Here is a 16,142-nt window from a genome sequence, read left to right as displayed (position 1 = left end):
TTGTGATACAGCAGGTCCTCAAAAATTTCTAAATGAATGAATGAGTGAAGAATATTCCTGTAGCTCACATGTTCAGGTTTGTCTATAAATTTTCACCAATATGTTAAGGAATTAGCACCAAGGAATTTATGTTAAAATAAAGTCAGTCTGTTTCAGCTGTCAGTGATAAAGAGAAAATATTCACCAATGGAATCTCCAGCAGACATTTATCAAGTATATTTTTTAAAAAAACAAAAGATGCTATATGATGTTTTCTTGAGTTTATCATGAAAATTCACATTTAATTAGTTTTCTTTCATCAACAGTTAAAAAATTAATGACTTCAATCCCAGTGTAAAGGAGAACTTTGTTCTAAAACAGCTACCTTTAAAATCTGCCTTTTTCAATGTGAAATCTCCAGCTGATTATTTAACATGGTTAAAATGAGAAGACTAAAACAATCCACCTTCTGTAAGTTTCTCCAATGCTAAATATCTGCATCTTCCATTAACTCCAACTGAAAAATCAAACTATCACCAATCTGTACTCTAAATATATTGTCTAAATTAAGAACTTGTCATTGGACAATTGGACAGAATATTTGATGTCATAAATTTCAAGGAAAAATATCTCAAATGGATAGCCATCATAGAACGAGAGGGTATCGTTAAAGCATTAATGGAGGTGTTAAAAAGTCTTTAAGAGGGTTGGCTAAGATGGCAATGCAAGATGCTCCAGCATGCTGTCTCCCTTTCTCCCAGAATCTCTGAACAACTAGCAAACACTGGCAAAGCCATTTTCTTCAAAAATCTAGAAAACAGTTAAAGAGTTGCAGTATCTGTGTGAATACTGAATCAAGAAAACACAACTTTAGAAAAGGCAAGCCAAACAACAAACAACAACAACAAAAATAATTTAAAAACACACATACACATTTTTTTATAAGGTAGGGGAAGTTCCTGGGAACCTTGCTAGCCCCTCTCCCCAAACTCTTTCCTTGTGTGGTATGTAGCAAGCCTGCACTATGATTGTGGGTCCCTGGCCCTGTTCTGGAGGGAACAGAGTAATCCCTATGTGCATACAGGGGTTTCTGTATCTCCATGCCAATTTACCTGGTGGCAGACAAAAAGACTGAACCAGGAAATTTGTCTTGGCTCACCTTCCCAGATCCTGCCTTGCAGGCAGAGCAGTATAAAAAACAATTAGGCTAAATCAGCCTAGGGAAAAAGATTAAATGAACCAAGTCCTACATGAACTAAGTCTCCAGCAGGGGGAGAAAGTCTATTTCATAGGGAGTAGAGGGGCATTTGAATTTCTGTAAACAGGAGCATTCCTAAAGCCAGGGACAACTGCAGTCCTAGGACAAGAAATGGGCTCTATGCAAGGTGGAAAAGACAGAGAGGACCATAGATTTCATATGCACCTCAGGAGGACCTTTTTGCTAGGAGGGATAAACTCTGAAGGAGACTACAAGTCAAAGCAGAGCCAATTTGCAAAGATTGTGAAAGGTGTTTTTTGCTTTGATTTGTTTTTGTTATCCTGGCACTCAGGGGAAATTGTGATATCACTAGCTGGATACAAACATAAGGAACAGACAGGTCAGGGACTAAATCCTAGAGTTAATATTTTGAAATATCATGGTGGTTTGAAACTGTATGTACCTTAGAAAAAGTATGTTTTTAAATTTAATCCATACCTGTGTGTTTGGACCCATTGTAAGGAGGACCTATTGATGAGGCTGCTTCAGATAAGATGTGACCCACCTCAATCTGAATGGGTCTTAATCCTCTTACTGGAGTCCTTTATAAATGAGATGAATACAAAGACAGATGGAAAAAAGTGAACATAAGCAAGAAGCTGAAAGCAACTAAATGTGGAAGAGAAGGGACAAACCAGTAGACACTGCCCTATGCTTTGCCATGTGGCAGAGGAGCCAAGGATCAACAGCAGCTGGTCTTCAGGATGAAAGCATTGCCTTGACGATGCCTTGATTTGCACATTCTCACAGCCAGGAACTATAAACTAATAAATTTTTATTGCTTAAAGTCGACCCATTTCATGGTATCTGCTTTGAGCAGCCTAGGAAACTAAAATAGACTTTAGTACCAGGTAAGTGGGGTGCTGCTATTGCAAACACCAAAAAGGTGGAAATGGCTTTGGAATTGGGTAATGGGTAGAGGCTGGAAGAACTGTAAGGTGCTTCAGAGAAAAGGCCTATATTGCTTTCAAGCAACTGTTGGTAGAAATATGGATACTAAAGCTACTTCTGATGAGACCTTAGACAGAAATGATGAAAGTGCTACTGGAAACTCAAAGAAAGACAACCCTTTTAAAAGTGACAGAGAACTTGGCAAAATTGAGTTCTGATATCAGACGGAAGGCAGAATTTGAGATTCTACCTTGAATATTTAGCTGAGGAGATTTCCAAGATAACTGTGGTTTCTCCTTGCAGCTTCTACTGAAATGTGAGAGGAAAACAATAAGCTGAGAAATGAATTCCTGGGCTCAAGGAAACCAGAAATTGCCAGTTTGGAAAATTCTGAGCTTCTAGAAAATGAATTCCCAGAGAACAGAGTTCCACACAAGGGTTTAACTAAACATGGAATCAGTCAGCCATTTCACTGAATGCAAGGATTGGAGGTTCGGTTATCCATGCAGGATATGTGGAAAGTCCTACTGCCTGATGGTTTGGACCCCTGTGTAGTACATACAAAACCAACAAGTATTTTATGAGATCTAACACATGGAACCAATGCCAGCCTAGACTAAAAGTTATGGAAAAGACAGAATGAAGGAAAATCACTTCAAAGGCAGAACCATGGAAGTTGAGGTCTGAATTGAAGATATCTTCTCGGCCAAAAGAGTGGGCCTACCCATGTGTGGGGAAAGGATGAGTCTGCCCCAGCACTTGGAAAGGGCAGGCCTTCCACCCTGTTGTTTAGGAACAGTGTTAACTCTAGTTTTCTCAGATGCCTGGGGATTGTGAAGAGTCTGGCCACTGCCTCAACGCTTGACAAAGGTGAAGTCTCGAGTCTAGCCACCACCCAGATGCTTGATGAGGGTGGAACCTTCACCCCAGTGTTCAAGAGAGCATGACTCCAGTGCAAGTGCTTGGAAGGGTTGGGGCTGCTGCTCCATCAGGCCTGGAGGACAAAATATCATTCTATAAATGACTTTTAAAACTTGAAATCTAATGGAGTATGCCATGCAAGGTTTTGGAATTGTTTGGAACCCATGATCTGTTTTCCTTCTAATGTCTCTAAGGAAATGGTAATGTTTTTCTCTGCTTGTCCTTTCTTTGTATATTGGAAGCAGATAACTTGTTCTCTAGGTTTCAAAGGTCCACAGACAGAGGAGAATTGTGCCCCAGGACAGACCACACTTATAAATGATTTTGACTCTGTACTTAGCATTGTTACTGAAATAAGGTTTGGCGGATAGAGTGAAAGAATGAGTATATTTTGCATGTAAAAGAACATGTCTTTTGGGGATCCAGAGGGTGGAGTGTGGTGGTTTGAAATTGTATGTACCCCAGAAAAGCATGTTCTTAAAGTTAATCCATTCCTGTGAGTGTGGAACCATTGTAAGTAAGATCTATTGATGAGGCTGCTTCAGTTAAAGTATGACCCACCTCAATCTATATGGGTCTTAAAATCCTCTTACTGGAGTCCTTTATAAATGTGATGAATACAGAGGGAGAGAAAAAAAAAGCCACAGAAGCAAGAAGCTGAAACTAACAAAACCTAGAAGAGAAGGGAGAGACTATCAGATGTTACCCTGTACTTTGCCATGTGGTAGAGAAACCAAGGATCATGAGCAGCTGGTCTTTGGGATGAAAGCATCATCTTGAAGATGCTTTGATTTGGGCATTCTCATGGTCTCAAACTAAAAGCTAATAAACCCTGATTGTTTAAAGCCACCCATTTCATGGTATCTGCTTTGAGCAGCCTTGGAAACTAAAATAAACATTAAAATGTATAGTATGCAGAGGAGGGGGCAAGATGGTGGATTGGTGAGGTGTATGTTTTAGTTACTCCTCCAGAGAAGTAGGTAGAAAGCCAGCAACTGTGTGGACTGGACATCGCAGAGCAATCTGACTTTGGGCATACTTCATACAACACTCATGAAAATGTGGAATTGCTGAGATCGGCAAAATCTGTAAGTTTTTGCGGCTAGGGGACCCGTGCCCCTCCCTGCCAGGCTCAGTCCCTTGGGGGGAGGGGCTGTCAGCACCAGGAAGGAGAAGGGAGAACTGCAGTGGCAGCTCTTATCAGAAGCTGATTCTACTGATCCAAACTCCATCCACAGACAGACTGAGACCAGACACCAGAGAATCTGAGAGCAGCCGGCCCAGCAGAGAGGAGACAGGCATAGCAAAAAAACAGCAAGACAAACTCAAAAATAAAAGTGGATGCTTTTTGGAGTTCTAGTGAACATAGAAAGGGGAAGGGCAGAGCTCAGACCCTGCAGGATCATTTGCAAAACCCAAAGAAAAACTGATCTCTCTGCCCCCTGGATCTTTCCTTAACAGCCCTAATTGCTTTGTCTCTTAGCATTTCAATAACACATTAGATCTGCCAGGAGGGCCCTTTTTCTTTCTTTCTTTTTTTCTTTTTCTAAAACAATTACTCTAAGAAGCCCAATACAGAAAGCCTCAAAGACTTGCAATTTGGGCAGGTCAAGACAAGAGCAGAACTGAGAGCTCTGAGACAAAAGGCAATAATCCAGTGGCTGAGAAAATTCACTGAACACCACAACTTCCCAAGAAAAGGGGGCATCCTTTCACAGCCATCATCCTGGTGGACAGGAAACACTCCTGCCCGTCACCGGCCCCATAGCCCAGAGCTGTCCCAGACAACCCAGTGTGACAGAAGTGCTTCAAATAACACGCATATACCACAAAATTGGGTGTAGACATTAGCGTTCCCTGCACCCTCAGCTGGTTGTCCCAGACTTGGGAAGGTGGAGCAGTGGGAATTAACAAGGCCCATTCAGACATCATTTCAGCAGACTGGGAGCCTCCCTACACAGACCGGCAGCCCAGAACCACCCTGGGGGGACGGCACTCACCTGTGACATAGCACAGTCATCCCTCAACAGAGGACCAGGGGGTGCAAGGCCTGGAAGAGGGACCCACTCGCAAGTCTCAGGGGCCACACGCCAATACCAAGGACTTGTGGGTCAGTGGCAGAGACAAACTGTGGCAGGACTGAACTGAAGGATTAGACTATTGCAGCAGCTTTAAAACTCCAGGAACACCAGGGAAATTTGGTTGTTAGAGTCGCCCCCCTCCCTGACCGCCCAGACACATGCCCCTTATACAGGGCGGGCAACACCAACTACACATGCAAGCTTGGTACACCAACTGGACCCCACAAGACTTACTCCCCCACTCACCACAGAGGCAAAGCAGGGGAGAACTAGCTTGAGGGGAACAGGTGGCTTGTGGACACACCTGCTGGTTAGTCACAGAAAGTGTATTCCACGAAGCTGTAGACCTGAAAAACTAGAGATAAGGATTTCAAATGGTCTACAAATCCTAAAAGAACCCTACCAAGTTAAGCAAATGCCAAGAGGCCAAAAACAACAGAAAATTTTAAAGCATATGAAAAAACCAGAATATATGGATAACCCAAGCCCAAGCACCCAAATCAAAAGATCAGAAGAAATACAGTACTTAGAGCAACTAATTAAAGAATTAAAGATGAACGATGAGACCATGGCATGGGATATAAAGGACATCAAGAAGAGCATTGAACAGGATATAAAGGACATCAAGAAGACCCTAGAAGAGCATAAAGAAGACATTGCAAGACTAAATAAAAAAATAGATGACCTTATGGAAATTAAAGAAACTGTTGACCAAATTAAAAAGATTCTGGATACTCATAGTACAAGACTAGAGGAAGTTGAACAACGAATCAGTGACCTGGAAGATGACAGAATGGAAAATGAAAACAAAAAAGAAAGAATGGGGAAAAAAATCGAAAAAATCGAAATGGACCTCAGGGATTTGATAGATAATATAAAACGTCCAAATATAAGACTCATTGGTGTTCCAGAAGGAGAAGAAAAGGGTAAAGGTCTAGGAAGAGTATTCAAAGAAATTGTTGGGGAAAACTTCCCAAATCTTCTAAACAACATAAATACACAAATCATAAATGCCCAGCGAACTCATATAGAATAAATCCAAATAAACCCACTCCGAGACATATTCTGATCACACTGTCAAATACAGAAGAGAAGGAGCAAGTTCTGAAAGCAGCAAGAGAAAAGCAATTCACCACATACAAAGGAAATAGCATAAGACTAAGTAGTGACTACTCAGCAGCCACCATGGAGGCGGAAGGCAGTGGCATGACATATTTAAAATTCTGAGTGAGAAAAATTTCCAACCAAGAATATTTTATCCAGCAAAGCTCTCCTTCAAATTTGAGGGAGAGCTTAAATTTTTCACAGACAAACAAATGCTGAGAGAATTTGCTAACAAGAGGCCTGCCCTACTGGAGATACTAAAGGGAGCCCTACAGACAGAGAAACAAAGAAAGGAGAGAGAGACATGGAGAAAGGTTCAGTACTAAAGAGATTCAGTATGGATACATTAAAGGATATTAATAGAGAGAGGGAAAAATATATACGACAAACATAAAACCAAAGGATAAGATGGCTGATTCAAGAAACGCCTTCACGGTTATAACGTTGAATGTAAATGGATTAAACTCACCAATTAAAAGGTATAGATTTGCAGAATGGATTAAAAAAAATGAACCATCAATATGCTGAATACAAGAGACTCATCTTAGATGCAGGGACACAAAGAAATTGAAAGTGAAAGGATGGAAAAAAATATTTCATGCCAGCTACAGCCAAAAGAAAGCAGGTGCAGCAATATTAATCTCAGATAAAATAGACTTTAAATGCAGGGATGTTTTGAGAGACAAAGAAGGTCACTACATACTAATAACAGGGGCAATTCAACAAGAAGAAATAACAATCATAAATGTTTATGCACCCAATCAAGGTGCCACAAAATACATGAGAGAAACACTGGCAAAAGGAAGCAATTGAGGTTTCCACAATCATTGTGGGAGACTTCAGCACATCACTCTCTCCTATAGATAGATCAACCAGACAGAAGACCAATAAGGAAATTGAAAACCTAAACAATCTGATAAATGAATTGGATTTAACAGACATACATAGAACATTACATCCCAAATCACCAGGATACACATACTTCTCTAGTGCTCATGGGACTTTCTCCAGAATAGATCATACACTGGGACATAAAACAAGCCTCAATAAATTTAAAAAGATTGAAATTATTCAAAGCACATTCTCCGACCATAATGGAATACAATTAGAAGTCAATAACCCTAAGAGACTTAGAAAATACACAAATACCTGGAGGTTAAACAACACACTCCTAAACAATCAGTGGGTTAAAGAAGAAATAGCAAGAGAAATTCCTAAATATATAGAGATAAATGAAAATGAGAACACAACATACCAAAACCTATGGGATGCAGCAAAAGCAGTACTGAGGGGGAAATTTATAGCACTAAACACATATATTAAAAAGGAAGAAAGAGCCAAAATCAAAGAACTAATGGATCAACTGAAAAAGCTAGAAAATGAACAGCAAACCAATCCTAAACCAAGTAGAAGAAAAGAAATAACAAGGATTAAAGCAGAAATAAATGACATAGAGAACAAAAAAAAAAAAAATAGAGAGGATACATAACACCAAAAGTTGGTTCTTTGAGAAGATCAACAAGATTGACAAGCCCCTAGTTAGACTGACAAAATCAAAAAGAGAGAAGACCCATATAAACAAAATAATGAATGAGAAAGGTGACATTACTGCAGATCCCTAGGAAATTAAAAAAATTATAAGAGGGTACTATGAACAATTGTATGGCAACAAACTGGATAATGCAGAGGAAATGGACAATTTCCTGGAAACATATGAACAACCTAGACTGACCAGAGAAGAAACAGAAGACCTCAACCAACCAATCACAATCAAAGAGATCCAATCAGTCATCAAAAAGCTTCCCACAAATAAATGCCCAGGGCCAGATGGCTTCACAGGAGAATTCTACCAAACTTTCCAGAAAGAACTGACACCAATCTTACTTAAACTCTTTCAAAACATTGAAGAAAATGGAACACTACCTAACTCATTTTATGAAGCTAACATCAATCTAATACCAAAACCAGGCAAAGATGCTACAAAAAAGGAAAACTACTGGCCAATCCCCCTAATGAATATAGATGCAAAAATCCTCAACAAAATACTTGCAAATAGAATCCAAAGACACATTAAAAAAATCATACACCATGACCAAGTGGGGTTCATTCCAGGCATGCAAGGATGGTTCAACATAAGAAAATCAATCAATGTATTACAACACATTAACAATTCAAAAGGGAAAAATCAAATGATCATCTCAATAGATGCCGAAAAAGCATTCGACAAAATCCAACATCCCTTTTTGATAAAACACTTCAAAAGGTAGGAATTGAAGGAAACTTCCTCAATATGATAAAGAGCATATATGAAAAACCCACAGCCAGCATAGTACTCAATGTTGAGAGACTGAAAGCCTTCCCTCTAAGATCAAGAACAAGACAAGGATGCCCACTATCACCACTGTTATTCAACATTGTGCTGGAAGTGCTAGCCAGGGCAGTCCAGCAAGACAAAGAAATAAAAGGCATCCAAATTGGAAAAGAACAAGTAAAACTGTCATTGTTTGCAGATGATATGATCTTATATCTGGAAAACCCCGAGAAATCAACGATACAGCTACTAGAGCTAATAAACAAATTTAGCAAAGTAGCAGGATACAAGATTAATGCAGACAAGTCAGTAAAGTTTCTATATGCTAGAAATGAACAAACTGAAGAGACACTCAAGAAAAAGATACCATTTTCAATAGCAACTAAAAAAATCAAGTATCTAGGAATAAACTTAACCAAAGATGTAAAAGACCTATACAAAGAAAACTACATAACTCTATTAAAAGAAATAGAAGGGGACTTTAAAAGATGGAAAAATATTCCATGTTCATGGATAGGAAGGCTAAATGTCATTAAGATGTCAATTCTACCCAAACTCATCTACAGATTCAATGCAATCCCAATCAAAATTCCAACAACCTACTTTGCAGACTTGGAAAAGCTAGTTATCAAATTTATTTGGAAAGAGAAGTGCCTCAAATTGCTAAAGACACTCTAAAAAAGAAAAACCAAGTGGGGGGACTTACACTCCCTGACTTTGAAACTTAATAAGCCACAGTTGTCAAAACAGCATGGTACTGGCACAAAGATAGACATATAGATCAATGGAATCAAATTGAGAATTCGGAGATAGACCACCAGATCTGTGGCCGACTGATCTTTGATAAGGCCCCCAAAGTCACTGAACTGGGTCATAAAAGTCTTTTCAACAAATGGGGCTGGGAGAGTTGGATATCCATATCCAAAAGAATGAAAGAGGACCCCTACCTCATACCCTACACAAAAATTAACTCAAAATGGACCAAAGATGTCAATATAAAAGAAAGCACCATAAAACTCCTAGAAGATAATGTAGGAAAACATCTTCAAGACCTTGTATTAGGTGACCACTTCCTAGACTTTACACCCAAAACACAAGCAACAAAAGAAAAAATAGATAAATGGGAACTCCTCAAGCTTAGAAGTTTCTGCACCTCAAAGGAATTTCTCAAAAAGGTAAAGAGGCAGCCAAATCAATGGCAAAAAATTTGTGGAAACCATGTATCTGACAAAAGACTGATATCTTGCATATATAAAGAAATCCTACAACTCAATGACGATAGTACAGACAGGCCAATTATAAAACGGGCAAAAGATATGAAAAGACAGTTCTCTGAAGATGAAATACAAATGGCCAAGAAACACATGAAAAAATGCTCAGCTTCACTAGTTATTAGAGAGATGCAAATTAAGACCACAATGAAATACCATCTCACACCAATTAGAATGGCTGCAATTAAACAAACAGGAAACTACAAATGCTGGAGGGGATGTGGAGAAATTGGAACTCTTAGTCATTGTTGGTGGGACTATATAATGGTTCAGCCACTCTGGAAGTCAGTCTGGCAGTTCCTTAGAAAACTAGATATAGAGATACCCTTCGATCCAGCGATTGCACTTCTCGGTATATACCCAGAAGATCAGAGAGCAGTGACACGAAGAGATACCTGCATGCCAATGTTCATAGCAGCATTATTCACAATTGCCAAGAGATGGAAACAACCCAAATGTCCTTCAACAGATGAGTGGATAAATAAAATGTGTATATACACACGATGGAATACTACATGGCAGTAAGAAGGAACGTTGTTGTGAAACATAACAACATAGATGAACCTTGAAGACATAATGCTGAGCGAAATAAGCCAGGCACAAAAAGACAAATATTATATGCTACCACTAATGTGAACTTTGAAAAATGTAAAATGAATGGTTTATAATGTAGAATGTAGGGGAACTAGTGATAGAGAGCAATTAAGGAAGTGGGAACAATAATCCAAGAAGAACAGATAAGCTATCATGGGTAAATTTAATGTTCTGGGAATGCCCAGGAATGACTATGGTCTGTTAATTTCTGATGGGTATAGTAGGACCAAGTTCACAGAAATGTTGCTATATTAGGTTACTTTCTTGGGGTAGAGTAAGAAAACATTGGAAGTAAAGTAGCTATCTTAGGTTAGTTGTCTTTTTCTTACTCCCTTGTTATGGTCTCTTTGAAATGTTCTTTTATTGTATGTTTTTTTTTTATTTTTTAATTTTTTTATTTTTCATACAGTTGATTTGGGAAAAAAAAAGTTAAAAAAAAAAAAACCCAAGGAAAAAAATATGCAGAGCCCCCTTGAAGAGCTGGTGGAGAATGCAGGGGTATTGGCCTGCCCTACCTCGATGGTTGCTAACATGCCCACAGACATAGGGGATTGGTGGTTTGATGGATTGAGCCCTCTACCACGGAATTTGCCCTTGGCAAGACTGTTGCTGCAAAGGAGAGGCTAGGCCTCCCTATAGTTGTGCCTAAGAGCCTCCTCCTGAATGCCTCTTTGTTGCTCAGATGTGGCCCTCTCTCTCTAGCTAAGCCAACTTGAAAGGTTGAAATCACTGCCCTCCCCACTATGTGGGATCAGACACCCAGGGGAGTGAATCTCCCTGGCAACATGGAATACGACTCCTGGGGAGGAATGTAGACCCGGCATCGTGTGATGGAGAACATCTTCTTGACCAAAAGGGGGATGTGAAAGGAAATGAAATAAGCTTCAGTGGCAGAGAGATTCCAAAAGGAGCCGAGAGGTCACTCTGGTGGGCACTCTTACGCACAATATAGACAACCCTTTTTAGGTTCTAATGAATTGGGGTAGCTGGTGGTGGATACCTGAAACTGTCAAACTACAACCCAGAACCCATGAATCTTGAAGACAATTGTATAAAAATGTGGCTTATGAGGGGGGGCAGTGGGATTGGGGGGGGCCATAGGGATCACACTCCCGTTTGTCTAGTTTGTGGATGGATGAGTGGAAAGGTGGGGGAAGGAAACAAACAAACAGACAAGGGCGCCCAGTGTTCTTTTTTACTTTAGTTGCTCCTTTTCACTTTAATTATTATTCTGGTTATTTTTGTGTGTGTGGTAATGAGGGTATCAGGGATTGATTTTGGTAATGAATGTACAGCTACGTAATCATACTGTGAACAATCAAATGTACGATTTTTGTATGACTGCGTGGTATGTGAATATATCTCAATAAAATGAATAATTAAAAAAATGTATAGTATGCAACAGAAGACTATAGGACAAACAAAGTAACAAGAAATGATGGCTGATCCAAAGGTACAAGATAAAAATCCAGAAACCATCAATGAAAAGGACCAGACTTTGGACATACCACACAAAGACCTTTAAAAATGATCCTCAGTATACTCAAGGAGATAAAGGAAAACACAAAAAAAGCACTAAAGAATATGAAGAAAACAATGAGTGAACAATATAAAAATTTCTGTGAGATTCTGAATAGGAACCAAACAGAAATGCTGGACTTGAAGAACACAATTACTGAAATAAAAAATACTAGAGGGTTTCAACAGCAGATTGGAGCTGATGGAGGAAAGAATCAGTAATCTCAAAGATAAGAGATTTGAAATAATTCAGGCTGAGAAGCAGAAACAAAATAGAATGAACAGAGCCTAAGAGACCTGTGGTCAAGTGTACCAATATATGCACTGTGAGAGTCCTAGAAGAAGAAGAACAAATGCAGCAAAAGGAATATTCAAAGAAATAATGGCAGAAGTTTTCCCAAATTTAATTAAAGACATTCAAGATGCACAATGAACCCCAAAAAAGGATGAACCCCAAAAGACCCACAAAATATTCAGAACTGGAATTTAACAAGCTTCTTATAGTTGGAATTATTAGAAAAGTTCTTCCATATTTCCAAGCATATTTGGAAAGTTACAGTTTTGAGTTGGTTTCAGACATAACATTTTATCTTAGAATACTAAAACTAAAGCTGCAATACAGGTCTTCTCAACTGAGGTAGTTTTGACATTTTGGACTGTTGTGAAATAATTCTTTGTTGTGGGGGCTATTCAATGTATTGAAGGATTTTTAGCAGTATCCCTAGCTTCTACCCACAGATGCCTCCCCTATTCAAAACAACTAAAGATGTCTTTATGCATTGGCAAATGTCTCCTGGGTAGGCAAAACTGCCTCCAATTTAGAACCACTGTAGTAATGCATCCCCATTTCAAGTGGTTACAGAGCTAGAACACATTACTCTTCCTATGAGTTATCTGGTAGACAAAATGAAAGGGAGAGAGAAAATGATGAACCCACATGTATAAGAGGGCTTAAGAGCAAGTAAAAAAGCACTAGAGAAAAACAATCTTTGAAACTCCTAACAAGTGTATTTGAGAAAAAATCTGTTTTTCCATTTGATTCCTAGACCATGTGAAAGAGTAACAGTATCATTTCTGAGTGAAGTTGTACTTCTAATGTTCCATGAGAAATAAAACATTGTAACTGCTGAAAAAGAATTTAATAAAAAACATCATATGAAAATAATGATTCAAAAAACCTGAAATACATGAAATCTTACTTTTTTCTGTAGTGCTCCCTGGCAATCTTTGATCACGTTCTTTAGCGGGTATACTTCCTTTATTACTTGATTCAACCACAGATTGTTTTACTGGTGAAGATGAAAGCTCCAGAGCATTATAAGTATCATACATATCCCAAGAAGTGGACATTATACCTAAATAGATAAGTAAAATATACAGTTATGGTCATAGCAAAACCTAACATAAAATCTACTCTTTAGGAAAAACATACTATGATTTTACAACAATGGAAGAAAGGGGATAGAGGGGATAAAGAACTAAATCATGGGGACACCTTAAGAGATCTTTAGTTATTATACTATCACAAATATGTTAGTGCCTTAGTGAGACCTCCAAATTATCCTCACCATCCTTCCTGAAAATCACCTCCTCTGCTCCTTCTGATGCAGCATAGTTTCAGCAGCCCATCACTATAGGGCTGTCTTGGTGATATGGACAAAGATAAACATGTTATGACAAGATGTTTAAGTTCCTTTACTTATGATTAACATGTAAAATGTTATATTCTACAGCTTTTTTACTTGCAATCATCAGATTCCATTTTACAATTTCCTATATACCAATTATGTGAAAAGCTTGTATTTGTTGGGGAAATGATAGACTCTCTTCTCAATAAATTTGTTGAAGAAAATATGTTTATTATCTTCTTTTAAAATGCAACCACATATAAGAGAATTCAAATAAAGTCAAGAGGCTGTCCTGGAGTTTACTCCTAAGCAAGCTTCACCTAGATATGCCAAATGACCACAATATGATAAGCCAAAGTCAACAGTAGTCCCCAAACCCTACAAAAGTTTCAGTCACTAAGTTTATTCTTCAGAAACTTAAATCCTTCAGAGTGCTCCTATGCCAGCTAAGTCCCCAAACCCAGAGGCAATAGCCTCTTCAAGAACATCAACTAGATGTGTCCCCTCTGCTCATAAAGTTGACACCCCTTTTCAACACGAACAGGTTAAGGTGGTCACTGCTTAGACATCCCTGAAGATCAGGAAAGTGATTAAACTAGAGGAAGGGGTAGCAACAGACAAGATGGAATTTATCAAAGGATTAGGAATACTGAATCTTTATATAGTTTTCTTTTTCTTAGTTGCTAGGGTATTAGAATAGCTAGAAGGAAAGAATTGAAATGGTGGAACTGTAACACATAGCATCCTTTGAAATTTGTTCTTTGGCTACTTGTTAAATTGTAATTTGAAACCTATACCTTTTTGTATATATGTCATATTTCACAATAAGGAAATAACTGAAACTATGGTACTATAACTCATAACAACTTTGGAAATGCCCTATATACCTACTTGTTAAATCATACTTTGAAAGATATTACATTTTTATATATATGTTATACTTCATAATAAGGAAATAACTGAAACTGTAGAACTGTAACCTGTAATATTCTTTGAAATTTGCTCTTTAACTGCTTGTTAAATTGTACTTGGAAAGTTATCACTTTTATGTATATATGTTATGTTCTACAATAAAAAATAAAAAAACCTGAAGCCACATATTGAGAAACATTGACCTTAAGTTAAAGTTATTCAAATGAACAAATAAAATCATGGTTCTCAAACTAAAGTTGGCAATGTTATTTATCTTCAAATATAAAACAAAACCGCAATCCCTTTCACCTGCTGATTTATAATGCTTACATAGCAATTTCATCAGTGACCACATAACAATATACTCCTACAAGCTAAACTAAACTTTCAGCTCAAGTCTTAATAAAGTCTCCTTTTTTTCTGAAAATCAAAACAGAATCTGGATCTAATAAATGCAGCTAAATCATTCTTAGAACTATTATTTTTCTAATGCAAAATGAAGGAGTTAAAGAGCTTTTATATCTAAAGATGTTTTCAATGGGTAAGAATGCTAACTCATGTTTCATAATAACATAGCTATCTTCATGAACTTATCCTAATAGCATCTAAACAAAGTGATGCACAGAATAAATGCCTACTACATTTTGCTGAATTGAAAATGGTACAATTTCCATGGTCATGAAGTAAGAGACTTAGAAAGCATATTGAATTACCTAGTGTATTAGTTAGGGTTCTCTAGGGAAACAGAACCAACAAGAGATAGCTGTAAATAAAAGATTTTAGAAAAATGTCTCACGCAACTGGGGATGCATGAGTCCAAATTCCATAGGGCAGGATGCATGAGTCCAAATTCATAGGGCAGGTAGCAAACTGGCAACTCTGATGAAGGTGTTCAGTGAACTCCTCAGGAGACACCGGCTAACCAAAGAAGAAGTGAAGTTCCTCTCTCCTTCTCCCTTAAAAGCCTTAAACTGATTGGATTAAATCCAGCTGATTGAATTCTCTCATTATAAAAGACATCCCCTTTGTTGATGTAATCAGCCACAGATGCAATCAACTGACTGATGACTTAATAAACCAGCTTTCTGGTTTATTAACCAGCCCCAAATGTCCTTGCAGTAATGATTAGGCCAGAGCTTGCTTTACCAGACACCTGGACACCATCACCTGGCCAAGTTGACACATGAACCTAAACATCACACCTAGATTTCTTTTTCTTTCCTTTAAATGAAAGTTTAGTAAGTTTTGCTTACAGGAATATATTGTTAGATGGCTACTGATAAAATAATTTCTATAAACTATCAATGAAAGAGATGAGGATGATTTAAAGTTGTTTCTTATTTGAAGATAACAAATAGCATTGCTAATTTTAGTTTGATGCCTTAGCTACATTTTTGCATTTGAATAAGTTTAATGATCCTAAGACACAAAAAAATCTCAAACCACCTGATATAATATATATTATCATGTATAATAAACAATTCATGCTTGCTAGTTCCCAGTTTAATACTGCTATTTACTATGAAAGTTTACTTTAGTATAAGAAAAAAAGTATTCCTAACCATACCTGTTTTTTTCAGCATTAATGAGGCTGAGAAATGTCTAAACATTTTTATAAGCTTTAAAACATTGTTTCTACTAGTTTAATTCAAAACATAAAAGTGTAGCTGTTGG

The 16,142-nt window shown here is 37.9% G+C and overlaps 1 protein-coding gene across 2 annotated transcripts in view; it reads right to left on the bottom strand.

Annotated features, from left to right (window-relative positions):
* The window catches only part of DNAI4 (dynein axonemal intermediate chain 4), a 140,707-nt gene that overhangs the window by 53,681 nt on the left and 70,884 nt on the right, over positions 1 to 16,142 (bottom strand). For both annotated transcript variants that reach the window (XM_037826958.1, XM_037826959.1), the window contains one exon: positions 13,128 to 13,283. In XM_037826958.1, the coding sequence (XP_037682886.1) occupies positions 13,128 to 13,283 (156 nt within the window). The remainder of the gene's footprint in view (positions 1 to 13,127; positions 13,284 to 16,142) is intronic.

Source organism: Choloepus didactylus, chromosome 2 (assembly GCF_015220235.1).
Source record: "Choloepus didactylus isolate mChoDid1 chromosome 2, mChoDid1.pri, whole genome shotgun sequence".
Classification (NCBI taxonomy): Eukaryota; Metazoa; Chordata; class Mammalia; order Pilosa; family Megalonychidae; genus Choloepus; species Choloepus didactylus.
The sequence above is the reverse complement of the archived record's forward strand: the minus strand, read 5'-3'. Positions and strand labels throughout refer to the sequence as shown.